Source organism: Chiroxiphia lanceolata, chromosome 2 (genome assembly GCF_009829145.1).
Source record: "Chiroxiphia lanceolata isolate bChiLan1 chromosome 2, bChiLan1.pri, whole genome shotgun sequence".
Taxonomy (NCBI): domain Eukaryota; kingdom Metazoa; phylum Chordata; class Aves; order Passeriformes; family Pipridae; genus Chiroxiphia; species Chiroxiphia lanceolata.
Window position 1 is genome coordinate 6,617,321 of NC_045638.1, and position 27,549 is coordinate 6,644,869.

Below are 27,549 nucleotides of genomic sequence, written 5' to 3' on the forward strand. Positions count from 1 at the left end.
TTCCTTAACACAAAGGTAACTGCTTTTCCAAACTCTCTTGTGAAACAATTTTCTCCAAAAATTCCAAGAAAAATGTTTTAGTTCAACAACTCCCCAAATAAAAAAAAAAAAAGAATGAAAGAGTAAAAAAGTTAACAATGTTCACAAAAAGTCAGCAGCATTACACGCTTCCTAAACTTCACGCAGAGAATGAAAATGGTTTTGAAGGAAAAAAAAAAAGGCTATTCATAACCTCATTAACAAACCATTTAAAGAGGCAACAAACAAACAACAAGCACCACCCTCCCCCAGCAGAAATGAGACAGGATATCACTTCTGAAACACCTTTGGATGTCTCGTGCCCAACACGTGTTGCCACCCCCAGCACAGTGCCAAAAGAAGGAGCTCTCTGACCTCAAGAGATAACACTAACATGCTACAGGAAAACCAGGCCCTCAGTAATCATGGTGGTTACACGTTTTAAAGAGTGTTATAACACTAAGCTACCCCTCTCAAGTTCTCCAAAATCAGTATGTTCCAAGTAATGGTTCACAGCATTTTGTTACCCCCACCCCCAGTCAAATGGGCAGATACACACGTGATTTGCTTTCTGCTGCATCATTTATCTGGCTGGAAGGCTTCGAGCTCAGACTTACTCCTTCTTCCAAAATACATAGAAACAACAGCCATTGGCACCTATTTTCTGAAATGTTCTTAGTTCTCATAAAGCCAACGAATGCCAGTCTTTCTCTCCGAAGCAGAAATGTCATCAACATGATCAAAAGCAAACGACAAAAGCAGCAGCAAATCCAGCAAAATGCAGCATTACGGTTGGAGTCTGCTGTCATTTTTGTTCAGGACTCAAAAATGAAATAGCTGATTTATTATCCATTTTCATCAACCCAAGCCTAAATCTGGCATGGTATTTTAAAATTTGAAAAGTGCTATTTTCAGTATTGATGTCCTAATGCTGCTACTTGCTTTCACTATCAGAAACCCATCATTGTCTACCGCGATCACAGTGAAAGCTGCTGATAGTGATATCACCACCACTATTTTTATACAGTTTATCTGAAAATGTAATGCACCTTTTAAATAGAAACTGTAGCTCTAGGTTGGTGAAACAGGTGTTCAGAGTGACATGCTAAGTATAAAAATACTAAGTGAAAAGACCGTTGTCAATAAAATCTAACACATAGTTTGACTGCAAGTGGAATCTTGTGTGAGGCCTTCCAGAAGGCTCAGAGCAACTAAATAATGTCCTGAAAACAGGAAATACACAGTTCTGTCCACAAAGATGTGACAACAGTCACTGGAAAGCAGCTGCTGGTGTTCCAGCTGCATCAGTGGCAGCTGAACTCCACAGCCAAGGTATGGAGCAAAGAAGTATGAAATGTTTTGTTACACCTTCCCCCGAGAAATGCCGTGAGCCTGACCTGCTAACGGGATCACAGGAGAGAATCTTTCTGTGCCCTAAGAAATCCACTATGGTTTATTTAGCACTGCCTTCTACAGGCAGGAGGAGAGCTCAGGGATGCCAAAGCCACCACAACCATCAGCAGCTGTGTAACACAAGCACAACGTGCAAGTTTCAGAGCTGGTGTAGAGGGGCAGATCACTGGGTATGGGGGAAAAAAAAAAAACAATCTGGGGAAAAAGGAGAGCTGAGTCTTGCTGAAAAGCAGCCCAGGAACTGCACAGAGGCAGCCCCACTTCAGGTGCAAACAGTGGCAAATGAGCACATGCACATCACAGACCTGAAAAGAGAAAGTGTCACTCATGGAAATCAGAATTAAATTTACATCCACGGGCACCACTCATTCTCTGATTTTAAAAGTCTTGCTAGACCAATCTGGAAGGTTACAAGATACCACAGAACACAGTCCACTGCATAAACCAAAATTCTGTGCTGTTAACAGTGAGTCTTGAGGGAAAGGGAAGGACAAAAGAAATAATCCTCTTTTTACTACAACAATCTCAGTAGTTGTATTGCAGAGAGACTACATGTCACTAGCTAAAGAATGCTGTGCAATTCTCAAACATCCCTCCGCACTCTTGAAAACTCCTGCTAGAGTTTAAAGGGATTTATTTATGGGTTGTGCATTCAAAACTCCCCCAAAAAAGCAAGGCTCGCACCTCCTTCATTTCCAGGACTCATTTACAACCATCAGCACTCACCTGTGCCATGACCTCATGTGCCAGAGGCAACAAACAGGTCAGTTTGTATCTGACCTACTGATCTTCAGGTGAGGCAAATACCAGATATTGCTCTGCTGCAACAGGAGGTTTGCAATTTAGAGCTGCCTCAATACCAACAAAGCAATCCCAGTACAGGGTGTACTTGTTAACCCAAGTTTAGCATTGCAAGCCTTTTATATTTTAGAGGCCTATATTCAGAATGAACAATTAATGGAGACATTACATTTATATCCCAAATATGTGTTACTTCCCAAAATCCTGCGAGATCCTCCTTCCACTGGATACAGTAGTTTTAAACACATGAGAAGAGAAGCATGTAACTTCCTGATTTACCCAAGCTACCACAGAATCACAGAATCATTAAGGGTTGGAGAAGACCTTTAAGATCATCAAGTCCAACTGTAAACACAGCACCACCACTATGTTCACCACTTAACCATGTGCTCAAGTGCCAAATCCACATCTTTTTGAACACTTCCAGGGATGGTGACTCTACCACTTCCCTGGAGAGACTGTCCCAGTGCTTACAACCCTTTCCATGACAAAACTTTTCCTAATATCCTGAAACCTCCCCTGGTGCAATTGGAGGCCATTTTTTTTTGTCCTACCACTTGTTACTTGGGAGAAAAGACCAACTTCCACCTGGCTACAACCTCCTTTCAGGTAGCTGGTGAAAGTGATAAGGTCACCCCTGAGTCTCCTTTTCTCCAGGCCCAACAACCCTGGTTCCTTCCGTTGCTCCTCATCAGACTTGTGCTCTGGACCCTTCCCCAGCTCTGCTGCCCTTCTCTGGACACTCTCCAGCACCTCAGAGCCTTTCTTGTCATGAGGGGCCCAAAACTGAACACAGGACTGAAGGTGTATAGTAGTACACTTGAGCAAAGGTGGAGGATTTAGTAGGATTGAAAATAACCAGTTTGAAACTATTTTTTCTGAAGTTAATGAGTGTCTTCCCATCACCCCCACCTTTTCATATCACTACATGCAAACTTATGACTGACACCTCACACATCACGACACTTATGTGACAGGAGGCCAGTTGTATGCAGAAATTGAGATAAGTAGAGCTAAAAATGCTGGGAGTGGGGAGGAAATGACAACACAATGGGAGACACACGAAAAAAAAGAATCTGTTAACTTGCTGGAGAGGTCAGGAGGGCAACATTACACAAGCAATGGAGCTTTAAGCTTTAACTGTTTCTAACCAGCCAAAGACAAGACAACTTACACAGATTTACAGCTTCACACAGACATGTAGGTGCAACTTCATGGGCACTTTTCTACAGTAAATGCCACTTGGCAATCGAAACTTCACCTCTCGTTTCAGCTAAACCCCCAAGTGCTGTGCAGCAGTGTCTCCCATGAGGTATTTCTTCACCAAAGCTAAGGGAATCTTCCTTCAAGTTCTATGTGCAAAGCAAGAGGTCCAACCAAAGGGATAATCAAATGCCAAGATTCTGATTTATGTTCAGAAACAAAAAGCAACATTTCACTTCAAGTGTGCATTTCAAGAAGTAATAGAACTCACCTTCACACTAAGAACCAAAACTACTTAGAAACAGCAATTAAATTAATTTGATGCCCTTATCTGACTGTGGAAGGAGAGGCAGTATCACAGTACCTTCCCTTACTCATTCAGTGTCTGTTCTTTAATTTCTAAGCGAAATGTGAATTTCTTCTACTGAAATGGATTAGCAATTTAACAAGCACTATGGAGTTACATAAATGTTGCATCGTCTTACGAATGTATCTGTTGTTTAATAATATTCTTCTGCCACCTAAGTAATACCAGTCATTCCTCTTACACTGCAGTTTTAAAATCCACAAAGCTTATTTCCCACAAGCAGCACCTGAAGGTCCCAGCTGCAGAGAGCAATCAGCTCTGCCATGTTCAGGCACAAGGGTAATAAAAAAAAAAACAAAACCACACACACTTGGTACCACCCTCCAACTATGGCAGCAGCACAGAGCTCTAAGGGGGTCTGATTCTGCCATTGCAGGTAACAGTGCAGTGATGCCAACAGAGTAACTTCTGTCAGAATATACTGTGTAGGGATCACAGAGGAAATTCCAGCACAACCACAGCAGCAGAGCCTGCTGTCCATCTGAGATCCAAGTGGGAACATAAACACCAAGAGGTTGTCTGAATTTGACAGCACGCTCCTTTCAAAGCCAGATAACAACAGGTACAGATATTGATAACTACTGCTCCATAGTAATTTTATTTTTTTATTTAGAAAAAGGAATCACTGGCAGACAAGGTGCTACATGAAACGGGCGATCTGGTGATGGGAACACATGAGTTAATTTCAGCCATGACATGCCAAAAACCTGGAAAGGTTCTCAAATGCTTCAGAAAAATCATGCAAATGAAGTCACTGGAGCAGGAGCGTGTTCCTTCTCCTTCCCAGCTGTCTGGAGCCTCACAGACCTTAAGCTACTCATTAATGAATTGCTTTGAATCAGTTTGTTCCATTTCTGAGTTCTGACTGTGGAAGTGAGAAAGCCCTGAGGAAAAACTTGTGAAATGACCTGTAGTCGAAAATTGTTTTCCCTTTTCAGTTGGTAAATCTGCATATCTGCTAACCCATCCCCCTGGAAGCACAGTTTCCTGGTGTCAGAAAATTCCTACCTACCTGTGCTGAAGAAACTGAGTTTTAATGCCTTTGAACCACAGATGCACTTTTAAGAAAACATCACTCTGATCTCGTAGCTTAAAAAAAATAAAATAATAATCAAGAACAAATTCAAATTATCTCAAAATATGAAAAGGTTTTCTCAAAAAAACCTATTCTCGTCTGGACAATCGAATTTAACTTTAATCACTAAATACAGTAACTGAAGCAGAGCAGTCAGGCAAAACCCAGAGTGCTGGGGATGGGGCAGGTGTGGCCTGGCCTTCTCCAGCAGCATAGAAGTCCTAAACTGCTGCTCAGTTCCACAGGCACCACGGTATTCCCTGAATCCCAAAAGCTCCTTGTGCAAAATGACAGCTCTCAGGCATTTTCACCTTCCTCTAGAAATCCTAAAAAAAAAAAAAAAATCACCCCTTCCATCATTCTCCACAACCGAGTAGCAAATCCTGGTCTAAAGTGGAGGGTATAAACTATTCCACTCTTTCTAACTACCAAGGACTTGGCTTAATTAGCAATTAAAAGCAAGTAGTACAAAAGGTTCCTTTCTCACTGCATATAATGGAGTCCTCATTGTTCTCAGATTTTTGGCCACAATGCCAGCAAGCTCCAAGTTTGCAACTGGCACTACAGGAAAACATTCTACCATTCAAAAGCAGAAAACAAGCTGCCACCACGGAAGAAAATCAACTAAAAGAAAAATACAACTGAATATGACAGAACTTTTATTGGGAGGGAATAAATAGCAATATTCCAGTTCTGGTTTTTTTCCTCATATAGTTTGAACACTTCTACATTCACAGATTAACTGAAGTCAATCTTCAAGATTAGGCACCACAGTCCTACACAGTGATCATACCCTTACCATCACAATTAGGTAAACCTTCCACAATTTTTCCCTCTGTCCCAAATACATCCACCTTCAATATATTCCCATACTACAATGTGGCTTCTGCTATGCTCTCCATATTTTTTAACATAACAAATGCCTGCTTTGCAGATTCCACTCAACCATTAATACTTTTTTCAAACTATTTATATAAAATAAACTTTTAAAAATTACTTTTATTGAGACTATACATTAAAAAAAAATCCCACCAATTCAGCACAGATGGACAGTGTATAACTAATCCCAGAAAAGTGTCAAAACCAATACATTTTTTAACACATGAACTTGGAAGTTAACAGATACCTTTGAAGGCTGGAAATGAGACCTAATTCTGCTCCTTAGTTAACACGGCCTATGATGGTCTCTGGGATCTCATCTTACTTAGGCAACAAAAATGAACTCTACTATAAACATGAACACCTTCAAATCCTCCCCATCTGTAATCAGAAGAAGCCATTTCAACTATTAATTTCCTCCACACAGTAACTACAGTTAAGAAAAGCCTTCACTACGAAAACATAACTTTCTGGTTAAATTCTGTGCACTCCTGTGCTAAAGGTGGGGTGTGGATGTCTGTTCAGGCTCATGGTGGAATTCCTGGGGCTGTCCTGTGCAGAGCTAGGAACCAGAATGATCCTTGTGTGTTCCTTTCAACTCAGGATATTCTATGATTTTAGGTCTGTTTGAGGGGTTTCATGAAGGCTGCAGAAGAGGCCAGCTCAGACACACATCTCCCCACTTCCAACCAATGATTCCAGGGTTTTTTTCAGGCATAATTTTTGGTTTTGACTTCCCCACCTCTTGAACAAGGAACAGAGACTATGTACTGTTGTGGTGCAAAATTAGCTGGACTGTTTCTAACTATAATTTCTTTTCCATATACAGAATAGAATCTATACTCATCCTTTCTTCTGAATTAAGAAAAAACAAACACTCATTTCTTCTTAAACACAAGTAAAAAAAAATATTTGTTAGGAAGCAAAAAACACCCTTAAACCTAATCTGTTCATTATCTTAACAGGTAACACTTGAAATCCGGTGGTCCTTCAATAAGTTTTGTAATTTCCCATCCTCAGAAAACTTAGAATGTTCACGTGTTAACGAAATTACAAATTCAACCCTTCCAACCATTAATACCCATGAGATTAAAAATACTCAGAAAACAACATACTTCTGTGCACCACATCAGAGAGCAGGCATACATAAAGCTTTGAGAACCATGTGTGCATAATCTGCCTTCAGTTACTCTATTTGTAACTTGCTCAGAAGCTCCACCACTAAAGTTTACCAACCAATGTATTCAATTTTTGTACTTCTTAATTCTTCTCAATATCATTCCATCTTTTCTCCCCTCCCAGAGATCGCTTTTGACATGCTTTATGATGTTATATAATGGATGTTCTCCATTTTTCTTATCCTTCCACTTTATCTTACACTCCTTCTACACTGTGTTGCATTAAACTGCACCATTCCATTCTCTAGTTCAGCATCGTTCTCCTTTACACAAGCTTTCAATTCACACTTTAAACTATTTCTTGCCCTTTCAACATCCACCTCTATCTTCCACACTTGCTCAGCTTTCTTTATCCTTCAAATCTAAAGGTAGCAAAACATGACATGAGAACAGACATGAGCGTTCTTGGCTTCTTCACTTTCACCTCAAGGAAAGAGTGGAAGCAGGAGATTTCATTACTCTTCCCTTCCTTGAGGGGTAATGAGGGAAAAGGGAACAGCAGTCTAAGATAAAGACATAGAGAACACAGCCAACATCTTACTTTTATTTCAGAAATGGGAGAGAATTCTGTTACATTCTGAACTTAGTGCATGTAACTCATTCCACACCCTACACAACCCCTCTGCAGTTTTGTTCCTTTTTACCTTGTTTTAAAACCTTTTGAGGAAGGCACCAGCACCATCAAGCACTTAAATGCTACTAGTTAGCCATAACACTTAGGAAGCATCCAGGAACAAGATTCAGGTAGCTCTTGGAAAGAATAAACACACCATGGTTCACACTGTCATTCCCTTTACCCCGCCCCTCCCCATTTGGTCTGCATCCCTAAGTCATCCATTTAATTCCTGGTTTCCTACTCATCCTCACATCTAAGTACCCTTTTTCAACCTTTCCTCCACTTCTTTAACTGAAAATCTCTTCCTTTTATTATAACACTATTCTGAAAAACCTTCCCAATAGACTCTTTCGTTTCTCCTCTTTCCCATCTGTTCCTCACATGGCAGCTTCTCAGTCATTTGTTCATTTTCACGGCCCTTCTCTCGACCCTCTCCAGCCTGTCCACATCTTTTTTGTTTAGTGGGAACCAAAACTGCACATGGTATTCCAGGTGTGGCCTGACCAGCACTGAGTAGAGTGTGACAATGACTCCTTTGTCTTTGCTGATGATGCCCTTGTTGATGCAATCCAGTACAGATGCCTTTTGGCTTCCTTTGCTACAGGAGCACACTGTCCACTCATACTGAGCTTGTGTCCACCAGGACCCCCACATCCCTTTCCACAGAGCTGTTCCCCAGCCAGGTAGATCCCAGGCTGTGCTGCACTTCTGGATCACGTTCTCCCAGATGTAAGACCTTACATTTTTCTTTGCTGAACTTCATAAGGTTCTCATTAGCCCATTCTTCCAGCCTATCCAGGTCTTCCTGCAGGGTCGCTCTCCCTTCTGAAGGTCCACTTCCCCACTCAGTGTGGCATCATCAGCAATCCATGAGAGTACATTTGATCCCTCCATCCAGATCACTTATGATGATATCAAACAGTGTAGGGTCCAGTATCAATCCCTGGCTGTGTGACAGGCTGACAGTTTGAGAAGGAGCTGCTTCCCACCCCTCTCTGGGTGCTGTTCCCAGTCAGCCAGTTCCCACTCAGAGTACAGATCCCTTGTCTGGAACATAACACACCAGTTTCTCACGGAAAGCTTTGAGGAAATCCTGGAAGACAATGTCCACCATTCATTCCATATACACCAAGCAGGTCACTTTGTCATAGGAGGCCATCAGAATTGTCAAGCACCATTTGCCCGTGGTGAATCCACGCCAGCTCTTCCCAATCATGTGCTTCATCTGACTTGTGATAGTCCACAGGAGGATTTGTTCCACAACTTCCCCAGGGCCTGAAGTAAGACTGATGGGCATTTAATTTCCTTGATCCTCTTTTAAACCCTTCTTGAAGACAGGGGTGACATTAGCCTTCTTCCAGTCTTCCGGGATCTCCACGACTTCTCAAAGATTATGGACAACAGCTTCACAACAACCCCATTAACACCCTCGGGTGGATAATTTGTAGGGGTCAAACTCCTGTAATAGTTCACACACCAACAATTCTTTCACTGACAGTAGGTCTGTGTTTGTAGCAACCTGGATTTTTGTTCCCAAGGTCAGGAGCCCAACAGTGCTGGCAAAGACTGAGGTGAAGGTGTTGAGAATCTCTGACTTTTCAGCATCACTGGTGTCTAATTCACCTCTCCTGTTTAACAGCAGATCAGTATTTTCCTTCTGTTTCTGTTTGTTGTTTATGTTCCTGGAGAACCCTTTCCTGTACTTTTTGACATCTCTGGCCAAATACAATTCAAGCTGAGCTTTTACTTTTCTAACTGCATCTCCTCACACTCTGGCAATGATTTCAGAGGGTAATTGTCCACTTTCCCATTCCAGGTGGGCTTCCCTTTCAATTTTGAACAGACTCAGGAGCTTGCAGTTAAACAAGGGGCTCTCCTGCTCCACCTACTTCCCTTCCCTTTAAAGGATGAACTGGTTTTGTCCTTCCAAGAGAGCACTGTTGAAAAACTCATGGCACTGGCTAGCTCCTTTATCCTCCGTGGAAGCTTCCCAAAGAATCCCTCCCAAACCAGTTCTAAGCAAGCTGAAGTTTCCTCTTCTAAAACCTCTGTTTTAGCACTAACCTTCAGTACTGGTTACTTAAAACTAATAAGTTTTCTATTTTTACTAGATTATTTTTGATCTAAAGCAGTTCTCCAGCCTGGTTCATAAATCACACAAGCCCAAAGATGGTTTCACTGACACATATAAGAAGAAACAGAGAGTACTTAAAATTCTGCTTCCTAAAAGGAAAATACATAAAATTAAAGCCTTCATCATTCCCCTTTAGATTCTTGTGCAACTAAGTTTTCAAATCATAAGATACAAAAAAATTAAAATGGCAACTACAATGGAAGCAACATAACACTACCCCGAAAAAGAGATCTATTGGCTCTATTTTAGAAACTATTGCACTGGATCTTTTGTCTAATGTTGAAAGCTATATCCTGAAATTGTTCAGAATTTTAAATTCTCAAAATGGAAGCAGAAATTTAATGAAAGGCACATTCACAATTCAGTCTGCTTCAGATTTTAATAACCAATCTATATTGAGAAGTGAATCATAATCCTCAAATGCCACTGTGAGAAAAGGAAATGACTTAAAGCCATTCTAACAAACAACAATTAATTTAACAACTTACCACAAAGGAAATTCATATGTAGACATACAGTGTTCTGGTTGTAATTCATAACACACTTTTCACTCTCTTTACAAAACTGTAAATGAGCTCTTAATTCTACATCTTAATTAAATAAGCTTCTTCCATGAATGCTATGTAGGAAATCCAAGAATCATAAAGGAAGGTATTTTGTCAATACAGCTCTGATGGTGATCTGTGTGTCATCTCATACCCCAAAATACCCAGGAAAAAAATATTCTTCAACTCCCAAACACGTCTAATGGGCTTTATGTTCATTAACATTGTATTTTATGCACGTAAGCAATACTCTCCTGCGATTCTTTAAATACAAAGAATGTTATTCAGCATCAAGAATAATACCTGATCCACTGCGAAACGATGACAAACAGAGGCTCGTCTTCAAAATGTGCCATGCAACAAACTTTATCAGGTCCACAAGCAAACTATCAAATGGCCCTTACTACTCGTGACAGTATCAGTAGGAGTCGTCCTGAAAACAAGCTTTGAACAGACCGGTATTTAAACAGGCCAGGCTTGGAAAGCTCCTTTCCACAGAGGAATTACAATACTGTGGCTATTTCTTTACCACGCCTTTCCATGAAGAGGAAACAAAAAATATTTGATTACTTTCTCTTGCTTTACCAAACATCCCTGGTCCAACAAACTCAGATCAAACTATGTCAAACACAGTTCCTCTCTTTCCTTATACCAAAAATGTTCTGTAAAGTACCAGGATTATCCTCACAGATGCACCTACAGAAACCCAGGCAGCCTTTGCAGGGCTCCACACAGGCCCACTTAGCTCAATTTTGTCCTTTTTTTTTTAAACTACAAACAAGCATTCTGCTAGTGAACAAGATTAACATTGTTAACATTTGTAACAAAGACAGTCAAGTGGTCTCATTTATAAAGACGCCTCAAGTTTAATAAGCATCACTTCAATATTTAATTGCGAAAATACATTACTCAAACATTACAATTCAAACACCACAGCTTTGGGACCTCACCGAGAAGGGAGGCTGAAACAAAAAAGTAACTTACATGAGTTGCACATGGAAAATACAAGGTAGGTGTGAAACTAAAAGACTGGAAGTTGTATCCACACCTACACCTGTCCAAGGTGAGCGGAACAATGGCTCAGCTCCTGGAGTTATCTGATCCAACACTAAAACCTGCCACCCAGCTGAGCTCTGCATTCACCTCACACTCACAGCCCACCTCCTTCATCCATCTCTGCAGAAGCCCTTTGAGCAGCAACTAGTTTTTACACAACTATTTTAGTATTCTCAAACTACAAACACAAGCATTTCCTTCCCTTTCAGTCTGCTGAAAATACTGCAAAATCCCTCCTGTCACCCAAAAGTTATATCAGCTGAGGACCAAGAAGAACAGCTTTTGTTCAGCAGTCAGAGAAAAACCTGAAGTTTAACTGATGAATCTGTAAGGCTGGAAACCAACACTTAACTTCTCCACAGAACATAAGTTTGCCTAATTCTCAGTGGGATGAAGAACAACAGTGGGCCATGGCATATAATTCTGGCACTGGAAAGTCTTATGACAAATGTTAATCAGTATAAAAATCACTTTATAGCCATAAACATTTTCCATGACTCTCTTAAATTTTGTATCATGTAATGAAAACAAATGGTTCTTACACGCACCGAGTTCTCCAAGTATGAAACATCTACTCTTTTCTAAAATGGTATAACAAACATATGGCATAGCTTTTAGAAGATGCTTTCAACACTTACTTCAGATGGTATCAACATTTGCAGATAGTTTTACCTCTATAATTATCAAGTCCACTCAACCCACTACAGTGAACAAACAGCTATGCAGGCTGGCAAGAGGCAGAGAGCCATGCTGAAAGCTCACCTGAATACCATGTATAGAGAAAAGCTAGAGATTCTCTACTTCTTCTTCCCATACCACACCTGAGATTACCTGTACAGAAGTTTGAAAGCCACAGGCCACGAGTACCATGATGCACAAAAGGATCAATGGTTAAACCACCAGAATGGAATGGAAGGAAAACAGTTGTGTCCTGGTTTTGCCACAGTTTTTCTTCACACTTTCAATAATTAAATAATTTATCAGAATCTCTACTCCTCAGCTGCTAAAATACAGCGATATTTCTCTCTCTTCTCCATCCTGAACCACTGCCTGCCTTGGCTGCTTGATTATTAAGTCAGTAGGGCATGAATTACCTTAAGGTGATGCACATGTACCACTTAGAGAAATGGACCACTTCAGCCTCCAGACTCAGTAGACTGGTACTTAAAAGCTACAACATGTCACATGTATTCCATAGGAAATATGAAAACCACTATAACAAAGAAAAATCTTCTATTATATTCCCTACTAATAGTCTCCTAATAGAAAACCTAAAGCTTGCTGAAGTGCAAATACCAATATGCCAAGTGTCCTGCAACCCTAATTACACCTCAACAAAAGCATGTTATTTGTGGAGATGAGATACATCCTTGTTTCTTCGTTAATGTACTAAAATGACAAGTGTAACATTTCTGACTTTATCTCTTTCCTTGCCTTGAGAAAGTAGTACCAGTACTGCACTTTAAACTTAAGAAACAGCCAAAATGTTCAAGAATGTGTGTTTTGAGCAATAAACCCCCACTATTTTAAAGAAATATACCTCAAATCTAGTTTTGAAAGTATCAAAACATGCAAAGTATTTCATACTTACAATACTGTGTAATGTCCATTTAAAGAAAAAAGGTTTTTTTTTAATACCAGATGAACTACAAATAATGCAAAGACATAACCAAGCCTTTAAGTACCAAGATATATAAATATTATATACACTGCAACTGTAATTTCTAAGTATAAACATGGTACAACCATGAACTATAGGACATGTCAACCTACTACAGCTTAACTGGATCCTAAAAAGCCTGATCCTATTAACACAAAGCCCAAACTGCACACAAATAAATGCTGATTTTAAAAATAAAAATCTATGGCTCAGTTACAATTAACCAATAAACACACTTAAAAAAAAGTGACACCTTCGAAAAAGGCCAGAAAACCAGTTCCACCCATGACACAATTTACAAAATTTTAACCAACTTCAACTTGTTCCACAGGGTAGACAGTACTGTAGATAATAAACAAATAATTAGAAATGCATAATGTATTAAAAACACATAAAGGAACAGCTCAGATATAAATTTACAGAAATTGGAGAGGCTGCCCACTTCCTGGAATGCTTTACAAATGTCTCTTGGTACCAATTCCCAGTTTCTCAATTCCCAGCACTGCCATTATATAAGGTAAACACTATAATTTTTTTTCAAGCAGTATTTCTTTGTTTTGATGAAAAGAAATTAAGCCAAAATGTTTCCAAAGTCATTAAGAAAAAAATCACTACACCGAGACTAACCTGCTAAAATGTTTTTCTGCGTAATTATTTTTCAAGCAGACTGTTATAAATAAAACTGAGGATATTTAATTATAGATCAGTAGAAAATTAACATTAATGTCAACACTGAAGGGACAAAGTCAACATATACTAATTCACACTGTCCAAAACTATTTTAAAACGAGCAACACCGAGAATTATAAGAAAAATTAAAGAATACTGTCACTGTGCACTTACTTTGTAAGCTTAATAGAAGCACAGATAAGCACGTTGTTAATTTTGTCAGCACATGTGGCCTTTACACAAAGGAAATACCATTTTTAAAATCAGCTGGAAAACAAAAGGGCTGCAAAACCATGAGAGGTAACACAGACTAAAATGTGGCATATTGTGCGGAACTACTCCATCTCTCTTTAAATCGACTTCAACATCAATACTTCTAAATGGAAACATGCTTCAGATTTTGTCCACAGGATATGACAAACTGATTAAACTCAATGAATAGGAATTAACAAGCATCTTATACCCAATACATCAGACCAGCTACATCAACCTACATCTGTATACATGCCAATTACAGCTTATGAAACGACAATTTGTCACTGCAATAAAGTCAACTTGGGCTAAACACTGGAAGTATCATCAAAAAACAAAAAAAAAAAAGGAAAACAAAAAGAAGGAAGAAAGAAAGAAAAAGGAAATGCTTTGCAATTCACTTCCAATACAATGGATGTCCTCACCCTCCCCCCCCCCCAAATAATCTTAAGGCTTCACCTCCTGCCAGAATTGTCTTCCTGGGAGAAACAGACATCAAGACAGCAGCAGGGCTTTTGTTTTGGGTTTATTTTCCCTCCTTCACGTTAATGTTCTTGTCAACTACAGAGGCATAATAGTGAGCACTTTCTCATACACAAGACTGGCTACATTGGATTTCCAGCATTTCAACCAGTTTGAAAGGTGATCTCTCTCTCAATTTCTGCCTCCACTGCCCCAAAACCACACTAGCTGCAAACTATGATTTTCAAGCTCCCTTTCTGCAAAATAAACACAAAATTTTTGGCAGCAGCAAACTCCATTCCTGTCACACACACTGACAGTGTGTACACCATTACAGGAAAGTTTGATTTCTTCTGGCTTATCACATATCCAATACATGGAGCAACAATACAATATTTCTGACCTTTAGTCTATACCTTCAATAATTCATAAAACTGTATAGATCTGATGTCTTATAGGCTCTTCTGATTTGCTGCACCCAGCAGCAGGACTTAACTTAGTTCACCATACTACAGCCATACATCCTACAAAGCAAAACTACCAGAAAAGGGGGGCTGCAGCCCAGACCTGGAGCATGCATAAAACCAACAACCACGTTAAAGCTCTGGACACGAATCTTCGTCCATCCCTGAAACAGATCCCAGTTTTCTCCTTATTAAATTCTGTCAGGGTGTGGCTTCATTTAATCAGAGTTCCCATTGCAAAGGCCTCCTGAAATCTCCCCCAAGAGTCTTGAGCCAACACACGCCTCAGTGAACCCCACCAAAAACGAGGAGTTCCTCCTCGAGGCACCAAACTGAAGCCCATGAGACTCCTCCTGGTGCACAAGCATCCAGGCAGGTAACAGAGTTGTTCCCCAAACACTCACAACCCAGGACCTCTTTCCAGTCTCCCCAGACAGGCACCCTGCCCACGTCACCTTAACCACAGGTAACCAGGGAACACTCCAGGCCTCACAGAGGAGTCACTGCTTCAGCCTGGAAGCCTTTTGAAAAGGTTCTGTGGCGAGTGTGCTGCTCTCACACTGAAGGTAAATTTTTGCCTTTGTGAAGGATTCCTCTGGAAACATGACTCAATGGTTTTCCTTACCTGCTACACTTGCACATAAATCTTACATTGTAATGTGCTGTAGATTCTTAAATCAGTCAGTCAGGATTTCATAATTACGGAGTCTAGGGTCTTTGTTAGCTGTTGTTGCTCCACGCACAAAAGGAAAGATTTTGTTGCTATCACCGTAAAACCTATTAATTAACTGCACGTATATACGGCCACACTTTGTACAATAAAAATAACTGCTACACGGAATTAAAGTGGTCTGCTAGATTAATTACCCTAAACCTTCCTGTACAGCATAAATTGCACGAAGCCTCACGCACGGAGAAAAGGAATTAAGCAGAAAACACCTTAAAAATAACAACTTCTTACTTATCGATAACAGCAGCAGAAACACATGCACAGTCCCTGGAAGTAAAAAGAACAAACAAAACCGAAACTGATTCAAGCCACGAAATCCCTCTCGAACATCTCTGCACCAAACAGTAACGGTTTAATCCTTCTACTTCCTTAACAATCCACCTTTTTCAGAGACAAGTTTTATGAAGAACAAGCTTCGTGAGTTCCTGTGCAATTCATAAGTGTCCAAAACGCTGTCTGAAAACTGAGGTGAAACAGCAAAATATTTGGTTGCTTGGGGGTATTTCAGTATTTGCTGCATGCATTCATACATTAATACAGCACAAAACATACACTGGTATTTGTAGAAATATATTTCAAAACTATGAAAATGCCCCACAACTTCAGCAGACTGTACATACTAAACTACAACTGCCTGACATAAAAAAAAGCATTAATGCATTATATGTAAGAAAGGACTCAAAACTCAACTAATATGCTGAATTGCTGCCTGCATCACTTGATTTTACAGTACACAAAATAAAACTTAACGCAGGAACGCTATGTGACAGATGATCTAATTACATATGATGCTTTCATTTGCTATCTGGCATCCTTAAGCTCTATCCCATACGGAATTCTGTCTAATATTTCCGACAGCCACAGCAGCATTCACAGAGCAGACATGAATTCTGGTCTACCAACAGTTAACGTACGTTATTTAACTGGCCTGACATGTCACTCCCCTACCTTTTTGATTTATGGGAAAGAGTGCTCTTATAAATAACTCCGAAAATCGAAAGGAAACCGCGAGATTTTTTTAAAATACAAGCACAAAGAAAAAGTGTAGTTGCTTTTCCTTCCATCCCTCCCCCCTCCCCCTCCACGTCCTGACATTGAGCTTTTCCAATCCTGCTAGAAATAAACACCTAAACACAAGGAAGGGCCTGGGGTATCCAATTCGACACGGTTCGGAGTGAGATCTTCAGATCAACCAAAACCAGCAACACGAAAAAGAAAAAAATAATCCTCCACGACACAGCCCGGGCACAACAATGGGATGAGCAGTGTCAAACGCCAGGCTACTGACAGGAACAAGCCAGGAAGCAGGAACCAGAGAAGCACCGTCCCCTCCGCTTCAGCCGGGTGGCATTTTAAAAACAGCCCCGCTTATCCTGTTACCCAAAGGTTTCCCTGGCGTTTGGTGTTTTGAGCACAGCTGGCAGACACTCGGCCCGCACAGCCTTTGTCAGCAGCAGCTCACGGATGGGCAGCAGAACGTGCTACAGGTTGATAAGGAGGGCACCGGCGCCGCGGAGCAGCAGGAAAAGCGCCCAGAAAGAACTTGGGATGCGCAGGAGAGTTTCCCTCGGCCCTCCCCGGGGGCTCCGCGCTCCCCCCACACTCGCTCCCCCGGTGTTTGTTTCGTGTTTACCTCCCCCCCCTTCCCTTTCTCCTCCCTGTCCGGCCATCTTGGGGCCGACAGGAGCAGCCATTACTTAACTAAATGACAGGGCCAACAACTTTCCGCGGAGGCAAACACCTCTCGCAGGACACAGCGGGACGGGCGGGACGCCCCGCTCGCTGTCAGGCCGGGCCGCCGGGCGGCACACGGGGCTCGGCCGGGGCCGGGCGAAGGCAGCGGGGCCCGGCGAGTAAACAAGTCACTCCGACGGGCTCCGGGGGCCGCTCAGCGCCGCGCCCGCCCCGGCCCGGCCCGGACCCCGCGCTCCCCTGCGGGCTCCGGCCCCGGCCCCGCTCCCGGGGCGAAAATCACGAGGGAGGGTCCGGGCAGCGGCAACGTCAGCAGCGCCGAGCGCGCCCTGCCTCCCTCCTCTCCCCCCGCTGCCGCCGCCTCCTCCTCCTCCTCGTCCTCCACCTCCCCCCCCTCCGCCCCCGCGCCCCCCTCCCCCGGCCCGTCCGCTCCGGGCCCCGGGGCTCCGCCACTTTCTCCGTCCCGGGGCTGGACGGGGAACACCCGCATGGCCGCGCTCCCCCCTCGTCCCGCTCGGGCGGGGGGGGGGGGGGGGGAAGGGGGCAAAGGCGGCAGCGACGAGCGGGGGACCCCGCGGGAGGTGTCGGTGCCCCCCGCACACCCCCCGCACACACTCACCGTGCGGGCCCGGGGGTCCCGGGGGAAGGGGCGGCGGGGCCGCCGCGCTCCCCCATCCCCCGCTTTCCCCCCCCCTCCACCACCCCCCCTCCCCGCGCCATCCCCGCTCCACATCCACCCTCGCGCTTACCTTTAACAGCAAGGCCTTCGTTCTGGCGCCATCTTCATGAAGCCTCAGAAATCCGAAGAGCCGGCTGCGAGGAGGGGAGCGGGGCGGGAGGGAGGGGAGAGAGAGAGAGAGAGAGAGAGAGGCACCGGCGTTAGCGGAGAGTCGGCGCGGCGGGCGGGCGAGGGCAGAGCGCGGGGCCCGGGAGCGGCAACACGGGGAGCCGCGGGCAGGGGAGCGGGGGGGGACACACGGGGAGGGGGCGCGGGCCGAGCCGGGACACGGAGGCGGCCGGGGCGGAGTGGGGAGCGGGTACCTGTCGAGGCCGGAGAGGGCTTCTCTCTCCTGGGCTGTCAAGCTGGCGAAGTCCTCCTCGCTCTGGCCGCTCGCTTTCCCCGCCGCCATTTTCTTTTCCTCATCCCCGAAAGGAGCAGCAGAGGCGGCGGCGGCGAGCGACACTCCGCACGATTTCATGGAAACGCAGCGTAATTAACTCGCGGATCGCACCCCCCCCTCCCTGCGCGCCCCCAACACCCCCCAGCGCCGGGCGGGGCGGGGTGCCCGACACACACACACACCACAACTTTTATTACAACAACAACAGCCGGCAGGGAGGGGGAGGGAGGGAGGGAGGGGAGGGGAGAGGGAGGGAGGGAGGGAGGCGGGGGGAAGCCCCGCTGCTCGGAGGAGGAGGGAGGGAGGGAGGGGAGGGGGGAGGGAGCCCCAGCGCTGGAGAGTCGGGGGAGGAGGAGGAGGAGGAGGAGGCGGCGGCTGCGGATGGCGGCGGAGCGGTGTTTACATCGCCGCTCAGCCCCTCGGCGGCGGGCAGAGGGGGGACTTGGGGTGTCGAGGAGCACGGGAGAGAGGGGACCACCCTGCCCGCCCACCCCGCGGCCTGGGGCGTGTTTTGCCGCCCGAACAAACTTCGGCGGCGCCGCTGCCCAAAAGTTGTTGCAATTGTGTCACCCCGCGGACCCCGCGCGCGCCGCCGCCGCGAGCCCCCCCTCGGCCCCTCCCCGCCCCCCCCCCGCGCGCGCCGCCCCCCCGGGCCAATCCGCGCCGCCGCCGCGCTCCACGTGACCTTTGTTGACTTACGTCAGTCACAGCGCTCCGCTGCCGCTGCGCTCTCCGGGGCGGTTGGCGCGCGCCGCCCGCCCTCCCCAAGCCCCCCCGTCGGCCTCACCCCATTGGCCGGCGGCTGAGGGAGGGGGCGGAGTTTCGCGGATCCGCCGTCTGTGATAGGTCGGGAGCGCCGTCGGTCACACGAGCTTTGCGATTAGCGGACGCGAGCAGGTTGGGGTGCGCCTTTAAAAGCGGGCGGCGGGGGCTTGGGGGGAGGTGTCGGGAGTGGCGGGCGGTGAGGTGGGAGGGGGAGGAGGAGGGACTCGGGTGGAGTTGCGTAACGGGGGCTCCGGGCTGGGGGAGTGGACGCCGCTTAAGGAAGAGGCCATGCCCCACCGGCGGGGCGGGGGCCAGCTGCGCGTCGCGCTCTGCCCCGCCCTGCCCTGGGCGCGGCGCAGTTGGCACAGGCAGCAAATAATGGCTTCGGGGAGCGCGGACGGTGCTGGCCGGGGTGGCTCCGAGGCGACGGCGGTCGGGCGGCCCGTTAACGCCGGGGCGGGGGGGCTTCCTCCTTCCCCCCCTCCCTCCCCTCTTGGTTCGGCCCGTCCCGCCCCTCCCGAGCCCGTGACAGGTGGAGCGGCACCCGACGCGTGCGCGCGCCCCCGCCCGCGGCCGTCACGTGGCGCCGCGCGCGCCTCGCGCGAGACTCGCGGCGCGAGGGGTCTCGCGATGCCTCGGCGGCCCCGGGGCGTGAAGGCGGGGAAGGGCCCGGCCCGGGCTTGGAGCGGCGGGAAAGGCGCGAGGGAGGGAAGGGAAGAGGAAAGCCTGGGAATTCGGGCTTCTGGGGACGCCTCGCGCGTGAGTAAAGGTCTGGATTTCTTGGCGCGCCGGAGGGGAAGGGGCTTGGCTTTGCTGCTTTCTGCTCCTTCTTCATACAGCTGAACGCGCCCCCCAGGCCGCCCTGTGGCTGGAGCGTTGCTTGGGCGTCCCGGAATGGCCTGGGTTGGAAGGCACTTTAAAGATCATTCAGTTCCAACCCCTACCATGGGCCCCTTTCCACCAGACCAGAGTGCTCGGAGCTCCGTTCAACTTGGCCCTGAACAATTCCAGGGCTGTGGCATCCACAGCTTCTCTGGGCAGCCTGTGCCAGTGCATCACCACCATCCTCGGGTTCCTTGGGTCCTCGACCCTTCCCAGCTCACCCGGGAAGTCGAGAGATCAGTTTTCTCCTTACAGTGCCACGCAGGCTTTGTGGTGGTTTTTTTTAAGTGAGGTGTTTGTAAATGGTTTGATTGCGGCTCTCCTGTGATGCGTACAAGAAGGTGAGTCTGCTGTGGAGGCACAGCTCATCCCCCTTTTCCTGGAAATGGATCAGAACATTGTTCTGTAACAAGTCTGCATTGCTTCTCCAGTGTCAGGCTGAAGCCCTGTGTCTGGGCAGGCTTTTCCCATTGGAATTTCCTCTTCTGTGATTGCCAGGCGCTCTAAAGCGAAGGTGAAGCCATCGAGTGCCTTTGGGAATTATGTGAGCAAGATCAATGGCCAAACCGTGCAAGGGATGTTCAGTCACAGTGCTGCTGCTTGCTGAATCTCCTTTAATTGCCACCCTCAGATCATGTGCTCGTTATGTTGAAGCACACTTCTGCCTCTGTAGGTGCTAAGTTAACACTTATGCACCAGTGATGTTTTCCAGGTCGATCATCACATTTTTTTTCTTGTCCCGGTGGTGCAGAGACACTGACAGGACACTGGGCAAGACAAAGTCTTGAATAATGCAAACAAAGACTCAAATTAGGATGTCCTTGCTCCCCTTAAAACCAAACTATTGTCATATAGCTCTGCTTTCTCTTGGTAGTGCAGGGAGAACAGAAAAGCACCTGGGTTTGCTGAGGTTGCATATCTTCATAAACAAGCAGCCAGTTTGTCAGTATTTGTATAAGAGTTTGGAGTGCAGATAAAACCCAAGTTATTTTTGGTTCTGGAAATGGGCCACAGTCTACTAATAGTGAAAACAGCTGTGATCAAACATCTGCCTTCTTCTGTATTGTCCATGGATTCTCTGTCATGTGTTTTCTCAGCAGTGTTTCCTCAGGTACTGAGCTTGGCACCAAGGGCTTCACTGGCTGGGAACATGCCAAAAATGAGGTATTTCAACACAGATTGTTTCTGAGGTCTTGAGTTCCCACTTTGCAGTGTCCCAAGGATAAATCACCAGAAAGGAGAGAAGACAGAACCATTTCTGGGTAGAAGGAAGGCATCTACTAAACTGCAGAGCAAATCAAGGCACTGTAGAAGCAAAAAAGAATCTTAGTTCAGTTGGAAGTATAATGAGAAACTCACATGCACTTTAAGTCACACCACCTGAGTGACTTCTCTAGTACTGTCAATGCTACTCTTAACCCCCCACATCCTCCTGGAATTGAATTTCCAGATGCCTTTTTTTTTTTGCTTTATTTGATCTACTGCTTGGATGAGTTGAGAGGTACCACAAAAGCCTGGATATTGCTTCAGGTCTTCAAGATGTATCTAAGGCTCAGAATCTTTAATAATAACAAGAAAAGCTTGAGCATGCACACTGACGGTGCCTGCAAATAGGCAGGTGACAATTTTGGGGCTGACAGGGATACATGATTACTTGTATGAAAGCAGAGAGACTGTTTCAGACAAGTGTGATGCCTCCAGTGCTGAGATATGCCCTGGAAGCTGAATTCAGAGGGAATGTGTCTTTAAATTCAGGAGAAGGAAGGAAACTACCCTGTTGTTCTGTATCGAGTAAGGGCCACCAAGTGACTCTTAGGATGGAGCACCTCTCCTATGAGGAAAGGCTGAGAGAATTGGGATTGTTCAGCTTGGAAAAGAGTGACCTAATTGTGGCCTTCCAGTATCTGAAGGGAGCCTTTATAGGAAAGATGGAGAGAGAATATTTACTAGAGCCTGGAGTGGCAGGACAAGGGGGAATGGCTTCAGACTGAAAGTAGGTTTAGATTAGATAATAGAAAGAAATTCTTTACTGTGAGGGCGGTGAGGCACTGGCACAGACTGCCTAAAGAAGCTGTGGATTCCCCATCCCTGGAAGTGTTCAAGGCCAGATTGGATGGAGCTCTGAGCAACCTGGTCTAGTGGAAGGTATCTGTGTCTATGGCATACGGGGTTGGAACTGGATGATCTTTAAGGTCCCTTCCAACCCAAACCATTCTATAATTCTGTGAAGTATTAGCTGACTCATTAGGTTTTAACTTAGTTTAAATGTGGAAGTTACCTGTGAGTCTCCAGAACCACTTTGTTGCCTTCTGTGTGAAAGCTGTGGACTGATAAAAGTCTGTGGCCGAACACCACTCTTTGGCTCCCCCTTTCCTGTGTGTTTCCACCCCCATTAATTTTCCATGCAGTTTTTTTGTGTACTCCTGTACATTGTCATGCTGCAAGACCTGCCCAATCTGTTAAGAGGCTGAGCACTGCTAGTTCATGCCAGAGAGACCTCAGTGTTCCAGGAAGGGGTTTGGCACTCTGGGAATCTCTGCAGCTTGAAATTGAGATCCAAAGTTAATGTGCCACTTTTTGAAAGTAACATTAACAACAGCAGAAGTTTTGTTTTAGATTTCTCCTTGTAAATAAATACACATCACCTGATGCCTTGCTAAGCTGAAAACAACTCCTGAAGCACTGCCAGAAGAAGCTGATTTGGAAGGAAGACTCTGCTCCAACAGTGGGATTCAAACTCTCATCTTATTGATGTCCAAGGTAGTTGTGATATCTCAAGCATTTGGGTTCACTGACAAATAGGACAAGCCTGAGCGCATATATAGGGACACAATCCCAGGAAAAGAACTTTGTGTAGCACGGAACAGGGAAAGGATCACCAGCTTTCAGGTCTGCTTTTTCTTTGTGCTCTCACATCAGTATTACATTTCACTGCCATCAGCTCCAGAAATCAAATGTGTAGTTTGCCATTGTCAACAAGGCAGGTACCACCAACCTGCTTTCTCAAAACCACATTTTTTTCCTGGACAAATTGGCTTTATTTTCTATGTCTCTGTAGCTTTTGCTTTACAAAAGGGCGGAGGTTCAGTGCAGCATTTCTGTGATCATACCAAGTGTACTGAAAAGCCAAACTCGCTTCATGAAGGTTTTCTGCCTTGAGAGGATGACTGTGATTCTTTACTGTCTGACCTCCCCATCTGGTCCATTCTCAGATGCTTGTTTCCAAGAATAAGGATTTAGAGGAACTATTGATTATTTATTAATATATCTGGTGCCACCTCAAAGTCAGGTAGCAAATTTGAAGTAGATGAGTCCCTACTGGATACAACTGAAATCTTATGGCATTCTATAGTCCAAGGTAGTCACCTACAGCAAGATTCATCATTTCAGCCCTTAGAAAAACTAAGGTGCTTGAAGTTGGGCACATCAGTTCCAACTGGGCTTTCATTCCTGCTTTTTGAAGTTCTTGGCAGCTGCAAGCCATGAGCTGCTGAGGAGGTGAGGGCAGCAGTCATCCCCTTCACACAAGAGTCTGAAGCAGCTCAGGAGGCACCTGTGATCTCTGCTGACACTGCTGTTCAGAAAGGATTTTGAGGTGTGCAGTCAACATGATGCTCAGAGTGGCTCAGAGGACCTCAGACTATAAGGCAAATCCTTTTGCAGTAGCTCAGGAGCGATGTGACAGGACAACAACCTTGGATGTGTGTGACAAACTGAAAAACAGCAAAGAAAAAGCAGGCAAACCAAGAGAACTCACAGGGTACCATTTTGTGTCTTACAAAAGATAAATCTAATGCCTGCATTTTTGCCATCTTGCCAAATTTTAGTCAAGTTGCCCAAAATATGTGAGTATTGGCATATAAGGGAAAGCAGCTTAAAGTAATACAACGTGACAAGAGGTCAGTCAGGGAGAAACCATCCCCTTCATTTAACCTCCCACTTTTATGGGAGGTTGAAACAAACATGGTTAGTTTCTGCATCTGTTTTCCTTACTGTTCTTTTCTTCATTTACTCCAAGGTAAAAGCAGAAAATCTTGAATTGTTAAACTGTTTTGTTCTTGAAATTGGGAACAAATAAGCCCCCAGTACTTCATTTTTGTATTTTAGCAGTAGCTCCTGTGTTGTCCAGGAGTTCACAATAAAATGATCTGCAAATTACATTTTCTTTGTACTTCCCTCATTAAAGTTCTGATGAGTGTTGTGTGATCTGTGTTATATTTTGACAGTGTATCGTGGTCAGGAAAGTGGGGGAAACTGATATAAAACCCAAGGGGTTTGTTTTGGTTTGATTTATTTTTTTTTCCCCAAAATGCACAAAAAGGCAAATGCTCTTACTGGCAATAAGGAAAATCAGTGCATTTGTAGAAGAGTTATTATTGAAAATAGAAAATATTGGGGAAAAAAAGTCATTCTGACACTGTTTATCCTTACATTGATGAAAAAATTGCTCTTCAGTCTCAGAAATACCTTACTAACTTTGGGTAGTGAGGGGAGTAAAAGTGAGCTGATCTAGGAAATGTGTTACTATAAAGAAAAAAGGATATTTTTCTTTCATAAAGTGTTAAAAAACCTAGTTATTACTAAATGCTTTAGTTATAGACCTTAATTAGTATTGCTCTGTCTTGCTTAAATCTTGCAGTCATTTTTGTGTATTGCCCTCTGTTCCCCTTGGTAAACATGACTTTCAGAGACAATCCAGGTTTTAAAGGCTTAATGCTGAAATTCATCTGGAATTTCAGTGGTAGTTCATGGTCATAAGAAGTGCCCACAGATACCAGGTAAATGCTAATGTCCATCACTGTGCAGCAACATGGAGAACCATGAATTTGTATACGTGACCCTGACTGTATTTTGAGCTGCTCGTGAAATTCAGAAATCAGGGGGTTTTGGATATTCTGTAGATTTGCAGTGTGAGAGACATTCTCTGCTTGTCAGCATGAGCCCACTGACCTGTTTGCTGAAGTGTGACCAACAGAAGAAGAGACTTTTAGAAATGCTACCACTGTATCATGTGCTCTGAAGATCTGTAATACTGACAGTTTCTGCAGAGCTGGAGAAATAAATGATACAAAAGATTGTATCACACTTGTCCAGGAAGTGGTTCCTTTACGCTGCTTCTGTTAGTAGATTTTTAATTTTATTTACAGTCCTGCCTGTACCTCCCGCTCCTGGCAGCTCTGATGGTGTCCATTCGTGTGTATTCCAAATGTGGACTGCTGTCATTTGTAGGAATAGTCTTGGAAGATAAGTAGGTAAGTGTCTGCCCTCCCTCTAGGAACCAGATGTGGCACTTGCCACCTTCCGAAGAACTCGCCTGTTTGAGAGAAGGGGATCACAAACAAGGATCTCTGCTCTTCCAAAACTGCAGAGAAGGTGGGATTTCTTGCATTTGTCACTATGCAGGAATTTAATGTGTCTGTTGAGAAGCTGAAGATAAAATGCTGTGTTTATATTAACTTCTCTTCAGATTGACAATTGTAACTTTATAGAACTTGGCCAATGCTGTCAGGGAGGGGAAAAAAAGCCCCAGCTTTGTGTTTCTTTAGTGGTCTTGTATGTACTGAGTTAAGGTAAGTTGCTGGGCTGATACTTTTGTAGCCAACTGGTTTTCTGGCTTGTAGGTAAAAACAAGTAAATTGCATTTGTAAACCAGCTCTGAGCAAAGGATTTCTGTGTAAGCATTTGAAAAGAGCCATTTGTGATGCTGAGTGAACTAGGTGAGTGGATATCTTGTTAACTTCTGTAAATCCTGGGACAGAATGCAATATTATCCAAAATACATTATTATCTGATATTTTTGTTTTTCTCATGGAGCAGAGGGTGTCACGTGCTCTTACTGGATTTAATTTAGCAGTGTCATAGAAAAATCTTTTTGAGAAAGTATCTGAGAATTATTTATTTTAAAAGCCTCATCCATTGTGTATGTTGCTTTTTGTTAATGTTCCTGTGGGTGTCTGAAAGGATAAAACCTTCAGTAACCAAGCTGAAAATGTCTTTTGGTTGTAGTCTCTCTCTCCTGTCCATTTCGTACAACATCTGCCTGGGCAGCCACTTTGAAAATCGGGTACTTTGCACAAGTAATGGTGGGTATTAAATCTTGTAATTGTGCAGAGATGAGACTTTAAAGGTGCAAATAGCAGAAGTGGCTTTGGGACAGAGTTGGGTTTTGGGTTTGTCATAGTTAAGGCAGTGGCTCAGGAAGCTCCATCTTATACTTACTAAGCCCAGACAAAGACAGTTCTCCATCGTCCTCTTAACACAGCTCAGGCTTCCCTCAGAGCTATGGGTGAGTCAGAGGGCATTTCAAATAGAATAAAACGTGATGCTTGAGTCTGAGGACTGTTGCTGTAGGACATGCAACTCACCTTTATATTCTTCCATTTTTGAATGTTCCCAAAATTAACAGGTGGCACCCTGTTAATTTGATGCTTAGGACACAATGAATACAGGACAGGCTTGAACCCAAAGCATGTAAATGTGTTCATCGTATGTAACTGGAAGATAACACACCAAACTGAAATTTTCACATTTTTAATATAAAATGGCTGTTATCAAGAGGTAGGTTATGTTCAGAACTTCTCTAGTGGTTTGTGCTCCACTGTCAGTAAGAGTTGGATCACAGGGCAGAGCACACCAGGATGGTGTGAGGAAGACAAGAAGTTTCCACTGTCAGCTTGACATTCATAAAGCCAGAAGCTGTCCCTGCCTTTCCCCTGGCTTCCTCCATCCATCAGCTGCACTTCACTTGGGAACCTGTGAAACAGGAAATCCTTAGGAATGGTTGAGAGAATTTCCCATCTTAAAATTTCTCGAGGTGTAGTTTGGTTTACGTTTGAATGTTTGTAGTTGTGTATTTATATAAATAGACTCAGTACTACTGAAGTCAGTTTGTGAGCTCTTCTCTAGTGGTGTTTTGGTTTGGTTTTTTGGCTGTAACAAGCCCTGTGGTGGTTTACTCTTGTGAGGAAAGTTAAAACGCAATGTTTCTCTCCATGGATATGTAATCCCAAACTGAAAGCCGAGTGAGAGGAAGGGAATTGCCATTGGTCTCAATGGGACAAAATGCTCTTGGGAGAAGGAGCAGCAACGGGAAGCTTCACTAAGAATGGGCAATGTTTTCCAAAGCCTTGATTTGCTTAAATTGGTGCTTTTTCTGCCAGTACTGAATACACAAAATTTCACTAAGTTGTGGATTTAAGTCTTTGTATGACAAAATGCTTGTCCAGTGGTTTCTTAGTATCAATGAGAAGAAAGTCCCTCTAATATTCCTTCCTCTCAGTCAAAAAAAATCCACATCCCCTGTTGAATTCACAGGCTTACACATAGGAATCCAAGTGACTGGAGGTCTAGAGACCACACAAGTAATGATGCAGTTGGCTCTATTTTCAAAACACCAAAAGTTTTGAAAGAACTTGAATACATTTCTTCTTCCCAAGGGTAGTTACACAAAAATGACTGGGGCATAATCTTAAGAAATTTACACTGGTCCTGCTCAGGTTACAGTTGTTTACTGTACAAAATGGAGGACAAATGTGTTATTTTAAAATTTAAATACTGTTGTCAATCA

At 44.4% G+C, this 27,549-nt stretch overlaps 2 protein-coding genes across 2 annotated transcripts in view; one reads left to right on the plus strand and one right to left on the minus strand.

The window, feature by feature from the left end:
* The window catches only part of KDM6A (lysine demethylase 6A), a 150,709-nt gene extending 132,119 nt beyond the window's left edge, over positions 1-18,590 (minus strand). The window contains 2 exon segments of the mRNA XM_032677455.1: positions 17,964-18,027; positions 18,256-18,590. Coding sequence (XP_032533346.1) covers positions 17,964-18,027; positions 18,256-18,413 — 222 coding nt within the window. The 5' untranslated portion in view covers positions 18,414-18,590.
* Positions 18,591-19,340: 750 nt separating this feature from the next.
* LOC116782908 (formin-like protein 20) lies at positions 19,341-26,588 on the plus strand. The gene is made up of 2 exons (XM_032679989.1): positions 19,341-19,859; positions 25,130-26,588. Exons 1-2 carry the CDS (start codon positions 19,389-19,391, stop codon positions 25,232-25,234), a joined length of 576 nt encoding a protein of 191 aa, XP_032535880.1. The 5' UTR covers positions 19,341-19,388; the 3' UTR covers positions 25,235-26,588.
* The last annotated feature ends 961 nt before the right edge of the window (positions 26,589-27,549 follow it).